General features: G+C 48.1%; 1 protein-coding gene across 1 annotated transcript; it reads left to right on the top strand.

Annotated features, from left to right (window-relative positions):
• Positions 1-6,778: 6,778 nt before the first annotated feature.
• On the top strand, positions 6,779-20,937 carry LRRC37A (leucine rich repeat containing 37A). The gene is made up of 10 exons (XM_053661127.1): positions 6,779-6,828; positions 14,223-14,338; positions 14,458-14,599; positions 16,154-16,285; positions 16,742-16,887; positions 17,297-17,419; positions 18,048-18,097; positions 20,267-20,321; positions 20,394-20,530; positions 20,622-20,937. The coding sequence occupies exons 3-10, from the start codon at positions 14,551-14,553 to the stop codon at positions 20,674-20,676; spliced, it is 747 nt and encodes a 248-aa protein (XP_053517102.1). The 5' UTR covers positions 6,779-6,828; positions 14,223-14,338; positions 14,458-14,550; the 3' UTR covers positions 20,677-20,937.
• Positions 20,938-21,628: the final 691 nt, after the last annotated feature.

Here is a 21,628-nt window from a genome sequence, read left to right as displayed (position 1 = left end):
TAGGGTGGCAGGGACGTAAACAGCTCCAGCCTGGCGCCTGGGCCTCAGCTGGGGGTCCCCCACTGACCTCTGCCTCCACTCTCTGCCCCACACACTGGGCGGGCTCAGTATGGTCAGCAACTGTTTCCACTGAGTGGCCTCCATCTAGCAGCCTGTAAGCGCTCCCCCGTCCCCTCCCCACCCCCGGTTAAACCTCTCCCCCTTCCCTCTCCCTTACAGACTGGATCTTTGCAGTGTTTCGTTCTGCAGCCTGGTTGGCTAAGCCTAGGATGCTGCAATGCCCAATAGTGGAACCTCGCTTTGTTTTAAACGGTGGGGTTTGGGGCAAGGTGGAAGGTCAGTACAGAGAGAACTCCCAGCCCGGAGGGCCCCCGGAGGCACCTGGAGAATCACACCTCCTCTGTGCCCTCGGCAGCCACTCCACCTCAGCCCTGCCGATGACCGACTGGGGCTATGACGGCTGCCCCATGGGGACAGCATGCCCTTTAAAAAGACATGGTAGCACAGGATGGTCGGTGTAAATGCAGACATTGATTCCCACCTCCCAGGCTAGAGAGCTGGGAGGAGGCAATTTGCTGCGCCTGGGCCGCTTCTGGCCTCTAGTGGCCACTGGGTAAATTGCGCAGCGAGTTGGACGCAAGAGGAGGATGGGGGCGCTGCTGTTCCCCTCTTCTGAATCTGCCCGACGCTGGAATTCTCAGCCTTGACAAACCCTCGCTCCCCTTTCCATAAACTGTTACCAACTTTATGACTTCATAAACTTGACATGTTAAGGTCATTTTCATGGTTTGAGAAACCTGCTCTTCCAGATTTAAATTTGCCTTTTACCAGTAATTACTCCTGGTGGGGGCGGGGGGGGGGACAGTGCGTGTGTGTGTGTGTGTGTGTGTGTGAGATTTATAATGATAAGAAACTGTTTTGCTTTTCATTGTAGCCAGAGTACAGAGCCTATATAATTCTTCCTTTGGGGGAAGCCGAGGTATTACCTGTAGTCTAGTTTATAGTCGGTGTGTCCCAGGGAGGCTGTGAAGGCGGCCCAACACGAAGTCGTACATTTACTTATGAGACTTTCTTTGTGATGACACGTTACAATGTATTGCACATGTGGCCCAAGACAACTCTTCTTTGTCCAGTGTGGCGCCGCAGAGACACCAAAGGCTTGGACACCCTGGAGTATTTGAGGAGGTTTATGTTCTGTGGGGTAAAGTCTGAGCCTGATAATGAAGCCAAAAACTCACAGTCTTCTTAACACCCGGTTTGAGCAGGTTTAAAACGTCACTGTGGGCTCATGTGTTTTCCTGGGTGCAGGGTACCTGTCAGATCAGCACCCTCACCTCCTCCAGCGCCAGCGTCTGTGCTTCCAGGCTGTTGAACAGCGTTTGAGCCCCGGAGGTGCTTCTCCACACCCAACGCCGCGTCCCTGGGGGGAATGCAGCTGTCTTTACAGGTTCAGTGAAAGCTTAATGGTGCCCCTGCTCGGTACTGTCTGGGGGTGTTCTTAGGTGAGGGGAAAGATTAACAACCTTGTCAGGGCTTTTCTCTCAGGTGGCACTAGATGTGAGTGCAGTGAGGTAGCATCTTCTGTGAACACTGAGTGCACAGTTTCTTCGCGTCTGTCTGTTCCTGTTAGTGGTTCCAGAGGGGCACATGAGCTTGTACAGTATTTGCCTCCCTTGTAAATGGAAACTGAGGACATTTTTGCAATATTATATAAGTCACATTACATTAGTTTTAAATGAGTCTATATGTCTAGAGTTTAGAATAACATGATTCTTTACACTGGCAGCTGGATGGGCATTGATGCTAGGATGATGAATTTTAACTTTTTTTTGCTTTAAAAATTGTGTATATTTTAAATTAAACTTTAAAATGGAAAGTTACTGCCCTGGCTGGTGTAGCTCAGTGGATTGAGTGCGGGCCTGCAAATCAAAGTATTGCAGTTCGATTCCCAGTCAGGGCACAATTTCCCAGTTCCCAGTAGGGGACGCACAAGAGGCAACCACGCATTGATGTTTCTCTCCCTCTCTCCTTCCCTTTCCCTCTAAAGATAAATAAATAAAATCTTTTTTTAAAAAATTGAAAGTTACTTAAAATTGAATTAAGCTTTCAAAGAGTGAAATTAAATGTTTGGATTTATGTAAATAATTTTGATATAAAAATTTGTTATGCATTAATTCTAATTTGTATTTTTGGCTTTTAAATCATTAAATGCTTTTCAATATTTTAAATAAGGTAACTTTTGGAAAAATAATTTTAAAATTTTACATAAATTTATATTTTTATAAATACATATTTAAATTTTGTACTTTGAATATAATTATGTCTTTATTAAATATATTTTAAAATCTTGACAGTAACATGATTAGTGATTTTGCTGAAAGGAAAATAGGAAAAATAAGTTTCATGTAATCGTTATAAACATTTATGAATTATATATCTCAATGTGGTCAGCCCATCACCCACACAGGTGCAGTAAAAATTCAATTGGGCTGGTGGGGCTCAATGGACTGAGTACTGACCTGTGAACCAAAGGGTCGCTGGTTCAGTAACCAGTCAGGGCACAGGCCTGAGTTGTGGGCCAGGTCCCCAGCAGGGGGCACGAGAGAGGCAACCACACATTGACGTTTCTCTCCCTCTCTTTCTCCCTCCCTCCATCTCTGTCTAAAAATAAATAAATAAAATCTTTAAAAAGAAAATTCAATTTGGTCATCTTTGACATTTTGCTACCTTTCAGTCATAAATAAACCAAAACTTTGTATACATTTAAATTTTTTTTATCTTTTTAAAGAAATATTGGTCAGAATATGAGGATAGAACACACTTAACAGCTTGCTAGTTGATTCATAACTTGTAAATATTCAGACAGACGATCTGTCGCCTTCAGTTGTCTTTCCGCCCCAGGTTGTGACATCGAGAATTTTTTCTTGGACCCTAGATTGGGTTTTCCAGTTCTGTGAGTGGATGGGCACCCGCTGCAGGGTTCGTGTCTGCCCCGTTGGAGGGAGTTGGGGTAGAGAGTCCTCCTGGTCCCCTTCTGAGTGCTGACACCGTCCCCTCCAAGTTTTTAAGCTGCAAGAAGACCCTCCTCTGGTCAAACCCCCAGCATGTGGTCCTGGGCTGTGGAAGCCTCCCTCCCACCCAGCGCTCTAATCCTGTACAGATCAGGGTTTCTCTGGGTCGTCTGAGACACCATTAGATTTTGGGGTACCCCAAGAATGCCCTCCTCCCAGGGCTCTACCTCCACCCCAGCTTCCGCGGGCTTCACATCCCAGCCTGCAAAGTGCTGCGGCCCTGCTGGGAGGAGCCTGCAGGCAGGGGGCGTGGCTGCAGAGCGCAGAGTGGCCTCGGCAACAAAACTCTTCTTGCCTCCTTTTTGCTGCAGTTGGTGGAAATATCTCCCACGGTGACTAATGGTACTGAGATGTGTGGCCTTCACGGGGAGGTGACGGGTTGTCAGGTCATCATTCCACAGATGGCTAACCCCACGCCCACCCGACCAGGTGGCGCCCTTTCCGGTGCAGGTGTCAGAGACCCAACCCGGACTTGTTTTCACAAGAAGGGAGCACTGCCTTGCAGGGCCACAGGAAAGGCGAGGGCGTGTCCGGGGAAGGTGGACACTGGGGCTGGCAGCCCGTCTGGGCCCCTCCTCTCCGTGGGTGATGTCCACAGGAGCCCAAACCGTCGGCTCCAGGCTGCACCCGCGGGCTTCCTTCCTGTGAGAGGCCGAGCCGCTCCGCTCAGTTTCCACTTGAACTACACTGTCGCCCGGGAGGGCGGAGCCCTGAGACAGCCCCAGCACCACCCCATGGGGAACAGGGTTCCCCGGAAGGTGGCGCCCCTCTCAGGAGGGGAAGAAGGCGGGCAGACAGAGCCACCCGTGCTGTCCGTCCCCATCCACCCAGTGGCCTGCACACAGTTGTCACTTAGCCTTCCAGGCCCATCTGCCATTCTGTCCGAGGTTGCAATAGGCCTCCAGATGGTCTGGGTTTACATTGTTCAGACCAAAGTATTTCCAGGAAAGGGATGATGTCACAGAACAGGGGTTCCAGAAGGCGGGGGTGGGTGCAGCACTCCCAGCTTCTCTAGAACATGGACCAGAGTACAGTTCATGAAAAAGAGGAGGGTCCCACTAAACAGCTTCATTCTACAGACCCTCACAGAAACCCCTGAGCTGCCTGGGACCTGGGGTCGCAGAGGGGTAGGAGAGAGGTAAGCTGCAGAAGGGGAGGTAGAAGTGCACCTGCCAGAAGCCCTGTCTTCCCCCAGGGGACCCCAAGAGGGGACTTCGTCACCTCCCAAGGCTCAGGGCCACCTGTGTCTGAAGGAGCCCCCCGAGTCAGGGCAGGGCAGGGTTGTGGGAGACGTACTCATGCTAAAAAATGTATCTGTTGTTTGTCTGAAATTCTAATGTAGCTGCGTATCCCGTGATTCTGTTTGCTAAATTGGGCAACTGTAGGGTGGGAGAGGGAAAGGGAAGGATGGTGGCGAGCTCCAGACGGTGTGGAGGGAGTCTCAGAAGACAGAACGAAGGACGCGGGAGAAGGCAAGGCCTTCGGGGCAGCCTCCTAGTCCAAACAGAAGCTGCTTCATGCCTGACTCATCGAGCTGAAGGATGGAGAAACTGAACTTTGCCCTCAGGAACACCTAGTTTAAGGGGAAGGATACACAACCCCACCCCCACTAGGACCAGAAATAGCCCTGCTCTCTGTGTTCGTGGCGTTGCCACGAAATATAGAATATTTCGTTGAAGAATATAGGCCAGTTATGTTATGGACATTCCCTCTGTTTGGCTTTGTCCGACGTTTCCTCGGGATTAGACAAGAGGTTACGCGTCCGTAGCCAGAACACCACAGAATAAATGAGAAGAGACTGGAAACAGCCAGGCGGGGGAGCAGTGAGTGAGTGAGCGAGCACATTTGGCTGTTCTCCCCGGAGAAGACCAGCAGAAACCTCCGCTGCACCTGCTCCCCTCCCAGGGTGACACAGGCCTTACTCATCTCCTGGGTCAGCTGCCTCGTTGCCATAAATCAGGCCGGCCTCATCAACCGCAGTTGACGACTTGGCCAAGGTGCCACCCCGGGAAGGCATGCATGGGTTTGAGGGCTGCTCCCTGAGAGACTGTGAGTGCCATTTCCCCACCCCCCCACCCCATTTCTCCTCTCCTGGTCATGCCCTAAGTGGCCATCTTTCTCTCTTGTTCACCTTTGAAAGCCAAGTTCAGATAGCAGCCCTCTGCAAGAAACCGTTCCAACAGCCCATATTCATTCAGCAATTAGTAAATGAGCATTTATTAAGTGCCAGGAACTATTTTAGGTGCCAGAGATGTAAATAAAGCCCCTTCTTCCCAGTGTTCCCATTCTGGGGGAAAGACAAGCGATTTACAAACACAAAAATATACAAAGCACTTCCTGATGGTGATAAGTGCTATGCAGAAGAATAAAGGAGGGGAAGTGATGTGTGATACCATTCTAAAAGGAGAAGTCAAGGAAGGCATCTCTGAGGAGGTGACATTGAACAGTACTGAATGAAGGACCTGGGCACCCAAATTCTAGGAGAAGAGCATTCCAGGCAGAGGGAACAGCCAGTGAAAAGGCTGTATCCTATTGCATACTGGGAAAATCTCCACTTTGCCCAGAATTTGTGCACACCTATCTTACAACACTTTCTCCTTTTAACTTGCTTTGTGGTTTTTGGAGCGTACATCTTCCTTCTTGTACTACAGGCCCTTTGAAGGTGGCACGTGCATTAGGCCCAGCTAGATGTCCCTCGCTGGGCTCAGCACTGTTCCTGGCACACAGTAGCTGATTAGTAAGTGCCAGAAGCATGGATAGACAGATGAATGATTGCACTGGGGGGTGGTTGGAGGATTTAAGGGCGAGAGGAGAAGCAAGGGGGAGGGTTTCTAGCCTGCTAGCCCCATCCGGCCTCTTAGGTCTTGCTCCTTCCTCTTATCCCCCCATGTTGGCCTTGACCACCGTGTGCCGAGGCGCCCTGGTTTGGTCTGGGGACGCCTAAAGTTTCATCTTGATTGGTTCCCTGGGTTCAACAGAGACCTGATGATTTGTCAGGTAAAGAAATTAAAATTATTTCCTGATAACACATGTGCCATTTGGAAGTCGGTTTTTGGCAGGAAGTCATCCTTTCCACGACAGACTGGAAAGTTATTGCTGAGGTGGTCGAGATTCTAGCTGGGATGCCAGGAAAAGTGAGGGGAGACCGGCGTGCAGCTGCGTTCCGCGGTTTATACGAGGCTCTTCCGGTGGGGATGCCAAAGCGGGGAGTCTCGGGGTGGTGCCTGGCACAGCCCGCAACCAGTTGTCATTGGGATCAGTTCCAGGGCTGTTGAGAACCACGCCTTACGAGTTTCACATTTCTGGGGGCTCGTCTCCCCGCCCCTCCCAGTTAATTTCCCCCGCAGCACCCTCTGGCTCTTTCAGCATGGGGCGGGGGGTTATACATTTGAGGACTCCCCTGCCCTCTTCTCTGAGTCGGAGAAGGGGAGACACAGAAGGAGGCCCTGCTGAACTCGTCTTCAGCACGGGATTCCCCGATAGAGTCGTCTCCTGAGGCTTTTGATGCGGGCACGTCGCGAGGGTCAGCAGCTTTCTGGTCCACGCCACCTGTATCTGCGGTCCAGCCGCGCCACAAGGGGGCACCCGGGCTCCTCGCCCGCGACCCGGTGCTCCCGCGCTCCCCCTAGCGGCCGCCGCGGGGCCTTGCTCCGTCGGTGGCGCAGCTCACGTGACCGCGCTCCCGGGCCAGACCTGATTGGCTGGGGGCTCGGTTCGTGGCAAACTCGGCAGCAGCTGCGGCGGGTGGGCCGCCCAGGTGAGGTGACGCCTGAGAACCCCGGTCCTCCCCAGCACCAGACAGGTTCGCACACACGCACACACACACCAGGCTTCGCTGCACACCCCTAGCTGTGTGGTTTTAAAATGTGTTGAGGAAACGGGTCAGTTTGGATTATTAGCACGGGAGCCTTCTCTGGTTCTGTTTGTCTTTATCCTTGGGCGCTGATGGGCTCCTGCAGCCTTTGCTGGTGAATGGCTGTTTAAAAAGCAACGCAGAAAACCAAACAAACCCGAAACAAACGTGGCAATTCATCCGATTCAAAGTCATTTTGGTAAAATTCAAAATGTAAGACGTTGTAGGGACACGGGTTTTACTACTTGATCCCCTCGCTTCTGGCCTGAGAAACACAGTTTCGAGTCACGTGCTGCAGGCGGGTACGGTTGACCGTGCAGACACGGTTGCTGAGGGTGAACTTTGGGATCAACTTCTAAATCGTGCAGCAAGAGTCTAGAGGGATTTGTTAGAAAATGGCTTTTTCTTTTTATCCCATTGGGAAGGATAAAAGTCCTTCCAGGATCTGTAGTGAATTTCTCCGTGGTGACTCCTCTCCAGTTTTCTCACAGAGTTTCTCGAGGCTGGTGCTGAGATGATTTTTTTTTAAAGCACAACAGCTGCTTTGTATTAAATACACAGTTGCATGTTACTAAATTGTAAAAAAAAAAAGTGTGGCTTATAACAGAAACCTACAAGATTTTTTTATATCTGGATTAACCCAATTAGAATCCAGTTTTAAGAATATTTACAAAGTAAAGTTTATGAGGAAATAGGATCTTTAAAAAGTAAGATGTGTCACTTTTTTTTATAAGGAGACGAGGGCAATAGAAGTGGTTAAATAAATTTAAATGTTTCTTTTTTTTTTAATGCTTAAATACTTACTGGAGAAGGAAAGAAATAAACCAGGCGTAATCCCATTTAGAGCATCCTGACAGCGAATGGAAAGGGTAACTTCTTTTGCCCGAAGATAAAAACATCTGCCTGTCTTGGGATGGAGGGGGCTTGCTGGCTGGAGAATGAAGGGAAGTGAATCACCAAGTTTAATGTTTCGTATGTAGAGAGGACTATGCCACTTCTTGCCAACTTGATTTCAGTCGTTGTAACATCTCTCATAGTTAAAGTTTTTGCTCTGAGAAATCACATGTAGTCCTCTCTACAGAGAAACCAGGATTGAAAGACCCACAGTGACTAAAAGACCCTACTCCACGGCATTTTTGATAGGGCACTTCAATGAACGTTAATTCTCTTTGAAGACCTAGCAAGTAATACCTGGGATTGATCACAGTGTATGTGCTGAGTTAAATTACAAATTGTGGTCCTGTTTCCTTTAAGAAAAACTGGATATTTGTGTACTTACATAACATTGTTTTTCTTAATGACAGTCTGCCTTGTGTATACTTGCCCTACATTTATCGGAAATTAAGAATTATGTATCTCTATGTTAATTTTGTTTTTTAAATATTTTATTTATTTTTAGAGAGAGGAGAAGGGAAGGAGAAAGAGTGGGAGAGAAACATCAATGTGTGGTTGCCTCTCATGTGTTTCCTACTGGGGACCTGGCCTGCAACCCAGGCATGTGCCCTGACTGGGAATCAAACTGGTGACCCTTTGCTTCACAGGCCCATGCTCAATCCACTGAGCTACACCAGCCAGGGCTCTATGTTAATTTTGTATCCCCTTCATTTTCTGGCATAGTGTCTTGCAGGTGGCAGTAGCAGGCACTCATCGAAGATGGGTCAGGTACCGATTGTTAGAAGGGGAGAACTTGGAATGGATGAAGTTTTGATCATTCTTCAGTGGGTGCCATAACTCCAAACATTTTCCATTTGGGGAACTGAAACCAGTCTGATTAGATTCGGGCGCAGGATGCGGCCGGTGACTGACTTCAGGGGCAGTTAGTGTGTTTTGAGCTGCCTTTTCCTATCGTTTGCCAGGCAGTTTCCTTTCTTTACTGGATAGGGTGTCAACTTGTTAGATGCTTTACTTTTTGCAGTGTTATTTCGCAAGATTATGGCAACAGGGATGACACATTTGGTGTTCTAAACTTTTAGAATCTGTCCCCTTGCCCAGAATGAGTAGCAGCGCATGGCAGTGGACTGTTTGGGCTAAGCACCCTGGTTTCAGCCATTTTTTGGCCTGTGCTTTCAGACAGTGAAGCCAGGAAGAAGGGTGTCAGGCAAATCCTGTGTGTGTGTGTGTGTGTTGTTCGGAATTAAAAACATTCTAGGGCCGGTTTAACACATTGCAAAAGCACATAAAGACATGTGACTGGTGGATCTGGATCCTGCTGTGCCGTCGAGGCCAAGGGAGGAATAGACTGTGCTGGTAATTTAGGTGAATTTTTGTAGACCAGAGTGTTGGCTTCAGTGCTAACATCAAATCCCTACTGAGTACTGTACAGGTAAATATAACTGTTGATGGTGCAAAGACAGTGGTTGATGTTATCAGCCTTGCGGTTGCCTTCAAAAGGCCGAAATAATTTGAGGGTTGTGTAAATGTAACTGCTCCTTCACTATTAAGGAGATGACATTACATTTGGCCCTTCAAAGGCCAGCGCAAAGCTGATGTGGCCCCCAGTGAAAATGAGTTTGTCACCCCTGGGCTAGGCACTGGAAATAAGATGCAGCCCCTTCTCTCTTGGAGTTTACATGCTGGGGTTGTGCCAGGCAATAAACAGGAGTGAAATAAAACAGAATGTAAAAGAAGCTGCAAAAGAAGCAAGTTGGGCGCTGGTTGCAGTATTTCGAGAAAAGTATTTAACATGCGGCTCTAACACTCTAAGTGTCTTCTCCACGTGCACACACAGGCTAGCCCTCTAAAAAGTGCCAGTTACTGTCCTAGATCAATGGCTGTGCTGGGACAAGCTGGGAGGGAGACATTTCCCCGTCAGCACTGGGTTTCACACCCTCTTTCCCAGGATGAATTGCTCGCCCGTCCAAACCCCATCCACAGGAATTTGCGAGCCATCACTGACTCAGTGGTAGCTCTGTCTCATCAGGAGTGAATGAAGCATCAGAAGTGGATACTGAGAACACTGAGGGAGTGGCGACATTGTAGACACCTTGTAAAGTGCGTCCCCCTCCCACCCACCACCCTACTGGCGTTCACTTTGTAGGTCAGCTGCTTTCCTCGGAAAGCAAGAAGCAGTATGGCCAAGAGGAGGAAGAACGTCTCTCAGATTTCAGCTTTGAAGAGGAGTTTGGGTTGCCAGAACTGGACTAACACTTATGAATTCCCGGGATGGCAGGCCCTGCGGCTTCCTTGGAAAGCTCTGCAGTGCCCCCAAGTCCCAGCCTCCTTTAATCCACTCCCCATCATCCCTAGGCTGCTGGAGCCTGGGACCACCCCAGCGTGCAGCCTCACTGTGAGGTGGGAGGGGAGGCCCGGTGGAAGGTAGTTGTCCTCTGTGCAGGGGAAAAGGATCACTTGGTCCCTGGTGATCCTGGGGGACAGGCCCCCTCTTCTCTAGTCACTTTCAGCCCAAGACAAATCAAGGTTGCCAAAATAAAGGTTGGGACCTGAGGCGGGGAGGGGTGCTGGGTTGCTAGGGGTGCACACATGACTGGGTTGCCAGTTCTGCTCCCACTCAGCATGAGGTGCTGGCTCACCGCTCGCCTGGGTGGCCCGCTGTGCCCCAAACCTCTTCCTGTCATGTCTGGGCTGCACCTCTGGGCCCCACGGCTCCTGTTCACATGGGGCCCAGAGGTGCAGCTGTTGTGGGTGCTGGCTCAGGCAGCTGAGCCCCTGGAGTTGGCCCTGGACCCGGTCCTGCTCACCTCTATCCCCACTGAGGCCAGTTGAGCCCCGGCCTTTGGATTAGCAACACCCCCCCACCGGAGCCTTCAAATACCTCCGAACCTCCATCACTCCAACAAGAGGCCTCAGCTTGGCCTATGGGGCCCCTGAGGAAGTGGAACCTTCTCTAACCCCTCAGGGGGCCCCAGCTCAGCAAGCAGGAGCCCCTTCAGCCCAGGAGGAAGCCTCAGCTCAGCTTCCACCCCAACAAGAGGCCTCAGTTCAGTCTACAGCGTCCTCTGAGCCGCTGAGACCTTTGTTAGTCCCTGAGGAGCTCCAATGGGTATGCGGCCCCCTCCCAAAATGCCGACTCTTCAGTCCAGCAGGGGATCGTGGAACCGCCTCGAGCGCCTCGGGCAGGTGCAGAACCTTCTCCACTCCAGCAGAGGTCCAGCCCAGCCTCCGGAATGCTCTGTGGGTGTTGAAGCTCCGCCTTCAGTGCACCCTGAGGTGACAGTCTCCCCTCTGGTTCAGGGGAAGCTCGGCTGAGTGTGTGTGTGTGTGTGTGTGTGTGTGTGACCTGTCACTATTACTTGACTCTTCAGTTATGTGCAGAACTCATCTTGTCCTCTGGCTTTCTATCTGTGTCACCCGTGTTGTGACCAGCTCAGGATTAAGTAACTGTGGGAGCCACAGATGTGTGACATTGTCTACAGCACCTGACAATGATAGATGAGAAGAATGGAATCCGCACAAAAGGGAGAGGAGACATAATTACCGTATTTTGCTGTATATAATGCTCACTTTTTTGCTCAAACCTCTGAGGGAAAAATAAAGATACATATTATACATGGGTAGTACTAATTCCGTATCTATATAGACATTTTAAATTCTTTTATTGATGCTCATGCATGAAAAGTATAACCCAAAAGCAATAACAATATCAGTGAGCAAAATAACACCCTGGAACACGATGATCGGTTTTGTTTCTAAACATAAGTATATAAAAAATTGAATCGAAAATTTTAAAAAAGATTTTTTTTCTTGAAAGTTTGGGCCAAAAATTTTGGGGCACATTATGCCCAGCAACATACAGTAAGTACTAAAAGAGACACAGACCAGAGATGCTACATAGTTCAGCAGGATCTCAGTCACTGGGATGTGGAAGTCGGCAAGCCGCACGGATAAGCTAGAACGTCAGCTGGGACTTAAATGGTGGCTACGGTTTGTTAACTAGGGAAAGAATAGTGAGTCCAGTGTGGGCAAAGCCGTGGCTGTGGGAATGGTCAGGACCTAATAGGCCAGCCTGGCTGTAAAGAATCGGTTTAGGAAGCAGGGAAAACTATGCTTATGAAAAACCGTGGCCATCAGCTATAAGGGCTTGACAGTCACACTAAGACAGGGGACAGCCACTGGGAGTTTTCAGGTGGGAGAGACACCTGAAATAAGATGGATTATTGAAATAAGATTGAAATAAGAGGATTATTTCAGACTCCCTCTGTTGAGCAATCTAGAAGGGAAGCTTAATTGAGGAAGACCAAATTGAATGTTCTAGCAAAACTGAGGAGTAAAATGAGAAGGCATTGAATCCAAATGGTTGTGACAGGAGTAGAAAGGAAATCCTGGGGACACTGTGAAGGAAGAAGTTACCAGACTTAGTAGTTGTCTGGAGCTGGGGGGTAGGGTGCACAGGAAAGAGAGAGATTGCATGTGACCCTGTGAAGTACTGTCCTGGGTGACAAGGGGAAGGGTGGTGGTGTGACGGGGGCGGGGGAGTGACACGTGGTTCTCTTCCGGGCCTCAAGCAATTCTTCACACACACGCACTGGCCAGCACTTTGTTCAGTACTTGAGACCCCTCTGCATGTCCCCAGAGTTCTTGGCTGTGCAGCCCTCCCCCCTAGAATTCTGCTTTGTAAGTTCTAGGCTCCTTGGTTTCGCCGAATCTCATCTCCGTTTTCCTAGGGAGTTCACCAGCCTCTGCCTGGGTTGTTTCTTTCCTGCAAGGGAGCAGGGAATCTTAGAGCAGCCTGCTAACCACAGGGCTCGCTTCATTTATTCCCTGTCTCTTGGGGACTGCGTCCTTCATTGCCTTAAGTCCAATTCCTTGAAAACTGTTACATATATTGTGTCTGGTTTTTAAATTGTTTTGCTTTTTGGGTTTTTTTATTTTTTAATTTTTATTTTTTTAATTGTTTTTAAACAGGAGGTTAAATTGGCCCCAGGTACTCCATCTTAACCAAAAGCAAGTAATATTCTTTTTTGGGGGGTGGGAGGATGCTGCCAATAATATTATTTAAATCCATTTTGTTTTAATCCAGAATCCAATTAAAGTTCTGGCATCACAGGTCATGACTTTGTTTTCTTTAGCCTAAAACACTTTCTTACCTTTTTTGGGAGGCGGTATTTTATGGCAGTGGCATTTTGGGCCTGTCTGAGAGGGTTGTCCGTAAACTGTCCCACAGTCTGGACTTGCCTATTTGCTCACGATCAGCTTCAAGGTGAACTGTTTTAGCAAGGATACTACGTAGATGAGGTATTCTTCCTGCTTCCTTTTAAGTGGCTCATAATGCTGTGTTTGATCACTCAGTAAAGGTGGTGTCTTCCATATCTTTCCATTGCAAAGTCATTTTTCCCTTGGTAATTAGTAAATAATCTTTGGGATGATACTTTGGGATCAGTGAAGATACTACTCTCAATTTTTTACCCATCTGTGCCTCAATGATCATCCCTGTCTCAATCTGTTATTACACTGGTTGTTATAAAGTGACCAATTTATTCTATAAGTAGTAGCTCTCCCTCTTTTCCTTTTTGGGTATCACCATGAACCCATGGGCATGCCTTTAAATTAATCTTGTTATGCCTTATTAGCATCATTCTTTTGAATGTTCAAATCCCCCAGATTTGGCCAATGCAATCTGTAATTATTTAACCATATAATGTTTGTTACGCCCAGAGTAATTTCTAATATATTTACTACTCGCAGTTAGGAATTGAAAAAGGGACTCCATGAGTTGGGGACTTATCCAGAGTCTTCTTAGAAGTCTTCCCTAGCCCTGGCTGGTGCGTCTCAGTGGACTGAGTGGTGGCCTGCAAACCGAACAGTCGCCGGTTCAATTCCCAGTCAGGGTAACTGCCTGGGTTGCAGGCCAGGTCCCCAGTGGGGAGCGTGTGAGAGGCAACCACACATGAATGTTTCTCTCCTTCTCTTTCTCCTTCCCTTCCCCTCTCTCTAAAAATAAATAAATAAAATCTAAAAAGAGATTAAAACTTTTAAAAAAAGAAAAGAATTTTTTAAAAAAAAGAAGTCTTCCCGTTCCTGTGCACTCTCAACCCAAAGAGAGACTTTCAGGTTGGGAGAAGGAGACACCTCTGAATTAAACTACAGGTCTGTGTCACCCCGTCCTACGCCCTGTCCCCTCCATTCTAGGCATGCCGCACCCACGGCCATTGTCACCCTTCTGTTGGGCATGTCTGCCCTCTATTTATTTCCACTGTTCGGGACCAGCCCACAGCCGGACCCGACCAAACTGCCCTGGTGACGTGCCCCAGCAAGGCTTCCGCACACCCAGCGGAGCCTGGGCCTACCTCCTCCACCTACCCACCTCTTTGGCACTAATTTAATTCTGTTTCCATTTATAGGATCTTACTTAGCCCTTTGGCCTGCTGCTTCTGCCAACTTAACAGTGATAACGAGGCTGCCGGCCAGACAGTCAGCTTGCACTGAGACTCTGAATGTGTCTCAAACACACGGTGTGGTGAGTCTGAATCGCCCGGTGGTTTTAATCTTATTGACGTTTTCATTTCTATTTTCAGTCGAGGATGAGAAATCCTTAAACAAATAATGGACCTGCATCGTTTTTATTCATTCATTCAGAGTTCAACCCCCTCCATTTCTAAGAAGGCCTCCCTCGCTGTGAGTCCGATTAAGGAGCGAGAAAGGAACGGGAGGGGTGTGGAACGGACAGTGATGGCCGCGTGGTGCGTGCTGTGCTCTCTGCTCGGCGCTTCGCTTCCAAGTGAGAACTTGTTCATTCGTGCGTCATGGTTCGTGCACCGGTTTTGTGGGCATTCGTTTCAATTGTCCTTTGCCTCCTAGGACAGGTAGCGATACGTGTTTATTTTGTTTGTTTTTGCCATTTTATAAAAAAGAGCCCCAACGATGCTGTTGTATGAAAGTTCTATTTAAACGCTGGTAATTTCTGGTTCCTTCACCGGAAGCAGCTACCAGGCCCTTCCGGTGGGTGGGAGGGCCCCTGTCTTCTTCACTGTCCCTCTCTGAGCTTGCTCTGAAGCTCAGGGTTTCCTATCCAACAAACACTCAGGTGCTTTTAAGTGTTTTTCTGCATATTAGGTTTATTGGCACCTACATGGTAACTTCCAGAATGTGCTTTCATGCCCAGGTAGCTTGAATACCACTTTCTGTCAGTGATCTTGATGGAGCAGGTCATAAATAACAACACGGTGATTCTCATATAAAGATAGTATTGCTTGGCTTTCAAAACAATGTTTTGACCAATCTCATTGCTCCCTTCTACCCTGGGCAGAACGGGCACTTTGATCTCCTTTGGCAGGTGTGTGGAAACAAGATCAGGAAATGTTGAGACCTATCGCCTAGGTCTCCGGGTCCCAGTCCGGGGCTGTCCGCAAGCCCATGTCCCTCCTTTCTCTGGACCCTTCCTCCCTTCTTTGACCCTCATCACCAGCAGCGATATTTTTAATTATTCAAGAAAAGAAACCCAGCTGCAAATCATACACTTGACCTTCACGTAGGCAGAAGCTTTAGATGATTCCCCAGGTAAAGCTGAAAACATAAACAATGACATGAAATGAAAGCAGAGTTGGCAGCTGGCAAAACTGCCTTTGTCCTTCTGTACTTAGGACCTCAAGTATTATTGTGTGGATTTGTTGATCATTCCACACTGGTACACGGCCTGCCAAATCTCAGCCTACGTCCCGGAGGCCTGCCTAAATTTAAGCAAATAGCGAGTGTGGACATAGTGGTTTGTTCTGTACAGAGCCTTCTGTTATGGGGGCTGGGGTAGGGACCACGCTCAGGAATCAGTGGGCAAGTGGAGAAGGGCATGTCCAGGTGTGGACCTGTTCACAGTGGGTGTTAATCGTGGTCATCTGTGATAGTGGCAAGGACACGAGCAACCCGAAGAGGTGCAGGGAGGAAGCCTCACGCTCCCTCTGCGTCTGAGCAGGACAGGTGGGGCCCATGAGTGTGGGGAGGTGCAGCCGACTTGCCAGGAATCGAACTGACTGCAATCGTCCAGCCTCAGATTTTCTTCAGTTCTGGGCAATTGGCCCTTGGGGACCAATGGATTAATCCTCCATAAAGTTACTACAGTTCACACTATGGAATGTTCTAGGTGATAACCACTCGTTAAAGAACAAACCTTTTCCTCTTTGGTTGTGTTGACGATCACAGGCTCACGTTGCCTCCCCTCCACATGGCACTCAAACGCCTGCTGGCTCCCATTGTTTTCACTGGGCTGCGTGGCCGTCGGCTGACCAAAGCTGTCCCGTAAGTCCTTCCTTACCAAAAGTGGCCTCTTCTTTTTTGACAGATAAAGAATTCATAGAAGAATCATTCAAAAAGGCGTTGCAAGGCTGGGAGAAGGACACCAGCGCGAAGCTGACGGCTGAGCTGGAGACAGCATCCTCTGGCAAAAAGGGGGACAGCCTGTCGGCCTTCCTGAGTGAGCGGCTAGACCGTAGTGGGAGAAGGGACATTCGTGCCCTAAACTGCATATTGCCGTGTCCTGGGGGGAAATATAGAACATGTAGAACAATGTTATCACCATTGATGAAACTGCCATTTTCAAACATGCCAGACCGAGGTATGCCGTGAGTCACTGGAAGAAACAGGAACTTTTCCAGATCAGTTGAGGGCCCTGGCCAGTGTGGCTAAGTTGGTTGGGGATCATCCTGGAAAGCAAAAGTCACCACTTCAATGCCTACCCAGGACACATGCCCGAGTTGCGGGCTTGGTCCCCAGTTGGGGGTGTGCTCAAGAAGCAACCGGTCAATGTTTCTCTCCCTCTCTTTTTTCCTCCCTTTCCTTCTCTCTAAAAATAAATTTGAAAAATATTTTCAAATATAAAAAATACACAATTTTTTAAAAAGTCGTTGAGGAAACCATTTTTCTGGAACAGGCCTCCTGATAAAGCTTCTCAGCGAGCAGCAAGAAGTTAAGGTTTCCAAGGAAGAGCAAGATGCAAATCCGCAGAAAAACGAGAGCTTTAAGACCGAGAGGAGAGAAGCCAAAGGGGAACGGGAAGCACGGCGGGAGTCCAGCGAGGTGAGGATCGCTCTCAACGTGTGGGACCTGGGCTTCCAGTGGGTCAGCACCTGCCTTGGAAGCACCCAGGCAGGACAGCCAGGGGCACCTAGTTGGAACCTCATCTTGGCCATGTGACTGAGACGGTGATCTCTCATCCCACTTTGCTCACTGAGAGAATGGTGCCTCTGTTCCTAGGGTGGACCAAAGGCGGACCTAACACACAAGACAAATTATACAAGAAAATGCTAACGCCAAGAGCACATAACATGTAGGTTTGGTATGTTCTTTAAGAACATATTAGCAATTCACCTGAAAGAGTGAGGTTTTAGAGCAGTAGTTAAGAATAGTTAGAATAGGCTAGAGGATAGTTAGTTTTTATCCTTTCCATCTCTTTGGGGTTTTTTTTTAATCGTTCTTTGTTTTTTAGCTCACTACAGAGTTGCCAGAATACAGGTATAACGGCAAACTTGGCAAACTCGGCAAACTCGGCGTGGCCATACCTGTGATTATAGGGGCGATAACTTTCATTGTGATTTTCTGTTTCATTGCGGTAAGACCACACTTCTTTCTGGTTTCCAAAATACGTTCTGTCTTTAGAATAGATTTAGAATGTAATCGGATTTTTCCATTAGTTATTTGTGGTATGTGGGAAAGCTTTTGAGGTTTGCATGTTGATCTCTTGACTTTGGACTTAGCCATTTTACTGAATTGTTGTATTACTGCCAATGAAATGTCAGTTGATGCTCTTGGGCTTCTGAAGTTTTGCATCATCTCATATGCAAATATGTTTTGTCTCTTTCTTTTCAATGCTATTTTTTCTTATTAAATTAAGACCCCCTCAATGACGATGAATAGTGACAGCGACAATGGATGTCCTACTTTTGTTCTTGACCCTAAAACAGAGCTGCTGTGTAGGTTTCTGGTAGATATTTTTATTTTCTTTTTTCTAAGAGTATTTAATAGGAATTATCTGCTGAATATTATCTAAAACAACCAGTAAAAGGCATTGCCAGCTGCATGCAAGATCCTAAGTTAGGGACTATGAAAGAATCAAAAAATTATAAACAAAATTCCTGTCCTCAAAAAAGTTGCCATCTCACTTAAAAGGGGACGAATAAAGATTTCGAGACAGTGGTCATTGTGATGAATAATCACGATGTTGCTTTCTTCCAAAACAGATTTATTGCCATAGAACATCGTCAAAGGACAGTAAAGAAGGAAGCTCAAGGTAACCATTAGTCTGGCATTTTTTTAAGTAGAATTTTAGATCTACAGGGGCTGCTTCTTCCTCTAAGCAACCTGAGGTGACCTCTGAAAATGGTTCACTACTCACTTGACCCAGAAAATTCCACTAAAGCACACAAATCAAGAGGTTCAGCCCTGGCTGGTGTAACTCAGTGGACTGGGCGCCAGCCTGGGAACCAAAGGGTCACCAGTTCGATTCCCAGTCAGGGCACATGCCTGGGTTTGCAGGCTGCATCCCTGGTGCAGGGGGGTGGGGAGAGGCAACCACACATTGATGTTTCTCTCCCTCTCTTTCTTTCTCCCTCCCCCTCTCTCTAAAAATAAGTGAATAAAATCTTTAAATAAAAAAAGAGGTTGAAATTTTCACGCTCATCCGAAGCACACTCATGAAGTAGCCCAGCCCAGGGAGGGTCTGCACGTCTGAAAAGCCACCATGTATCTGAAGGACGTTACTGGTGGAGCTGTTACAAAGGTAGAGTTGGTAGGTGTATCCAGGCCAAAGAATGGGATGCACACAGGGTCCCCGGCTCCAAAAAAGCGCTGGACTTTTGGTGCACACGCCTAAAAATGCAGAAAGTAATGCAGCAGCGCTGACAGGTTTAGGTAGAGATTCTCTGGTCATTGAGCACATCCAGATGGACAGAGCTCCTGAGATCCAGAGCAGAACTTCCAGAGCTCATGGGCCGCCTAACTCATCCGTGAGCTCTCCCTGCCACATCGGGGTGATTTGTGCTGAGAAAGAGCAGACGGTTCCTAAGCCAGAAGAGGAGGTTGCACAGAAAACAGACATCCCAGAAGGGAACTAGAGGGGGACTTAGAACCTGTCTCTTTCAGTTTCCTCCTTTTACAGTGAGGAAGCCACCGAATTTGGAAAGAGTACTTATGTACCCTGGTGCTTTGCCTAGATTTGCAAACTAGCTCCCCGGCCCGAGCTGAGATAGAATGGCACTGGCACGGACGCACGCGTCTGCTGTCGCTGGTCCTGTGAGGAGACAGGGTGCAGAGGGACAGGTCTTGGTTGTAGCTGTTCCTGCTAGTAGTGGAGGCTCTGGGGAAGCAGTGGGGAGGCCACAAGGTCTTAGGGGAAGAGCGCTGGTCTCCTTCAAGGCTGAGGAAAGGTAGAATATATAAAGCCTTTCTGCAAAGTAGCAGGAAAACTTCCCCTTCTCATCCTACCAGTTTTCAGGCCACTGTCCTCTCCATTTGCTTCATCCACACCCCGTACAATTTTAACCGGGAGAGACCTTACATAGTAGTTCGTCTTTTCCTTTAATAATAAGGAAGTGGAGAAGAGGAAAGGGAAAAATCTTGCCCCACGGTCACATGGCCAGTGAGTGTCAGAAAGAGGATGGTGCCTTTCCAGCTGGGGACTTCTACACTGATTCACTGTGCTTGGGCCGTGAGCTGCATTCTGTGTCCAAACTCAGGGCACACACACCACACCGACATTAGTCTCTCTAAACAAAATCATTATGCACTCTGATTGCGTTTCTATTCTGTTTGCATTCAAAAAGAGTGTCTTGTATTTTAGTGCTGGTGGTGACCTTTAAACTGATTGCACAACTCAGTCACTCAGCAGTGGCCTCCTGCCATACGGAAGGCAGCAGCCGGCTACTGTGCTGTTCAAACTTGGGCATTGACTTGGTGTGATTTAGCTTATGGGATAAAGCAGCTAGGAAAATAAAAGCACTTTCTCTCTCCTCTGAAGCAAACGATGTAAAATGCTTTTGGAGAGCGTAAACTGCTTTTGTCCAAGTGGTGTTGCTTTTTAAAAGTATATATATATTAGATTTTATTTATTTATTTTTAGAGAGAGGGAAATTAAGGGAGAGAAATATCAATGTGTGGACACCTCTCATGTGCCCCCAGCTGGGGACTTGGCCAGCAACCCAGGCATGTGTCCTGACTGGGAATCAAACCGGTAACACTCTGATTTGCAGGCCCTTGCTCAATCCACTGAGCTACACCAGCCAGGGCTTCTTCTTCTTTTTTTTTTAACTGCATGAGGGTACTTGGCCAAGAAGGAGAGTGGTGATTTTGCTCATCGGTATGGACCCAGGTACCCATTTAGTCCTAATAAGACCAGAGCTACCCATGGTGAGAGACATGAAGGGCACAAACCACTAACTGCCATTTTTCATTTTCCTCCAAGGGGCCTTTTCTCAACTCTCTGGCCTACGGGATGCCCCCCGGAACACACAATAAAGGTAAGATAAAGTACTCTATGGCGGAACACAGCAGGGGAAACAAGAATTAATATCCCCCTGTGTGTTTCCCAGAAGGATGTTTCCTCCGGGAGGCGGCCGCTCTGGCTCAGGGACCTGTACAGACCGTGCAGTGGGAGGTGCATAGAAGACATGGCACAGAAGCTGCATGACAAGGACTCCTCCGCTGAGGATGAGCTGTACTACCAGATGTAAATGTGGGGAGCAGCTTAGAACTCCTGACCAGGCTGAGGAAGTGAGGAGTAGCGTGATTGTCCCTTGGCCTTCTTCCTCTTACCCCAGGTTGCGTGGTGAGTTTGCGGTGTTAAGGGTCGCTGCCACAGACTCGGCTGCGTGACAGACCAGCGTGAACCACCACCGCACAGGACACCGCCACCGAGTGAACTGCATCCTCAGGCTACCTGCAAAATCTTATTTAACTGTGTGTACGATAAATTGTGTTTGTTTTTGTTTTTTCAGTTCACTGTCTTATGATCATTCTTCTAGATTTATTGAGGTATCACTGACAAAGAATAAAAACTTTAAAATCCACTTTTAAAAAGAGTGTGGGAAGAACCAGCTTCCCACAGCAGAACCCAGGAGAACACCAGCTATTCCAGTATCGAGAGAGGCGGTTGTACTAACACTAGTTTGATGGCTCTGCTCAGAGTAAGGACCTCACTCCGCTGTTCAGCATAACAGTTGTAGGCAGATAATAGTTGTAGGCAGAGCTGTGACTGGCTTAAAGAGGTGACAATTGCTATAACTGTAATAATAATGACTAGTCAGCTTCAAGTGCTCTCCACAGACCAAGCATTGTCCCAAGGACATTATTTAGTGTTCACACCAACTGACATCTTCCCTAATCTGCAGATGAGGAACTGAGGCTCTGAGAGTTTTTGAAACGTCTATGAATTCACACATCCCGATCCTTCTTCCTGAGGCTAAAGGGCCATGGGCGGTGTGACCTGACTTCTCTTTTTCTGAACATTCAATTCAGTTGAGAAATTTCTGTCTTCAATGCTATCTCAAGGGACCTACAAAAAAAATACACTGTGGCAGTTGTCTTAGCCCCACCCTTACTAGGTTGCTCCAGGCCCCTGTTTAGGGGAGGCCCAGAAAACAGCATGGGGTAGAGCTGGGATTCCAACCTAAGCATTCCTGGTTCTAAAGCCCACTTGTTCTGTTACTGAGGGAACTATGCTACTTCTCCAGCTAGAATCAGAGCTGGGTGAGAATCCTCCTTCTTCCCTTTTTTAGTGGTGCAGCCTTGGGCCCCAAGTTGCTTCCCTCAAGCCTGTTTTCTTATC

The sequence above is a fragment of the Artibeus jamaicensis genome, unplaced genomic scaffold (assembly GCF_021234435.1).
Source record: "Artibeus jamaicensis isolate MK-2021 breed Jamaican fruit bat unplaced genomic scaffold, CSHL_Jam_final contig_2259, whole genome shotgun sequence".
Lineage (NCBI taxonomy): Eukaryota > Metazoa > Chordata > Mammalia > Chiroptera > Phyllostomidae > Artibeus > Artibeus jamaicensis.
This window is presented reverse-complemented; position numbering and strand designations above follow the sequence as displayed.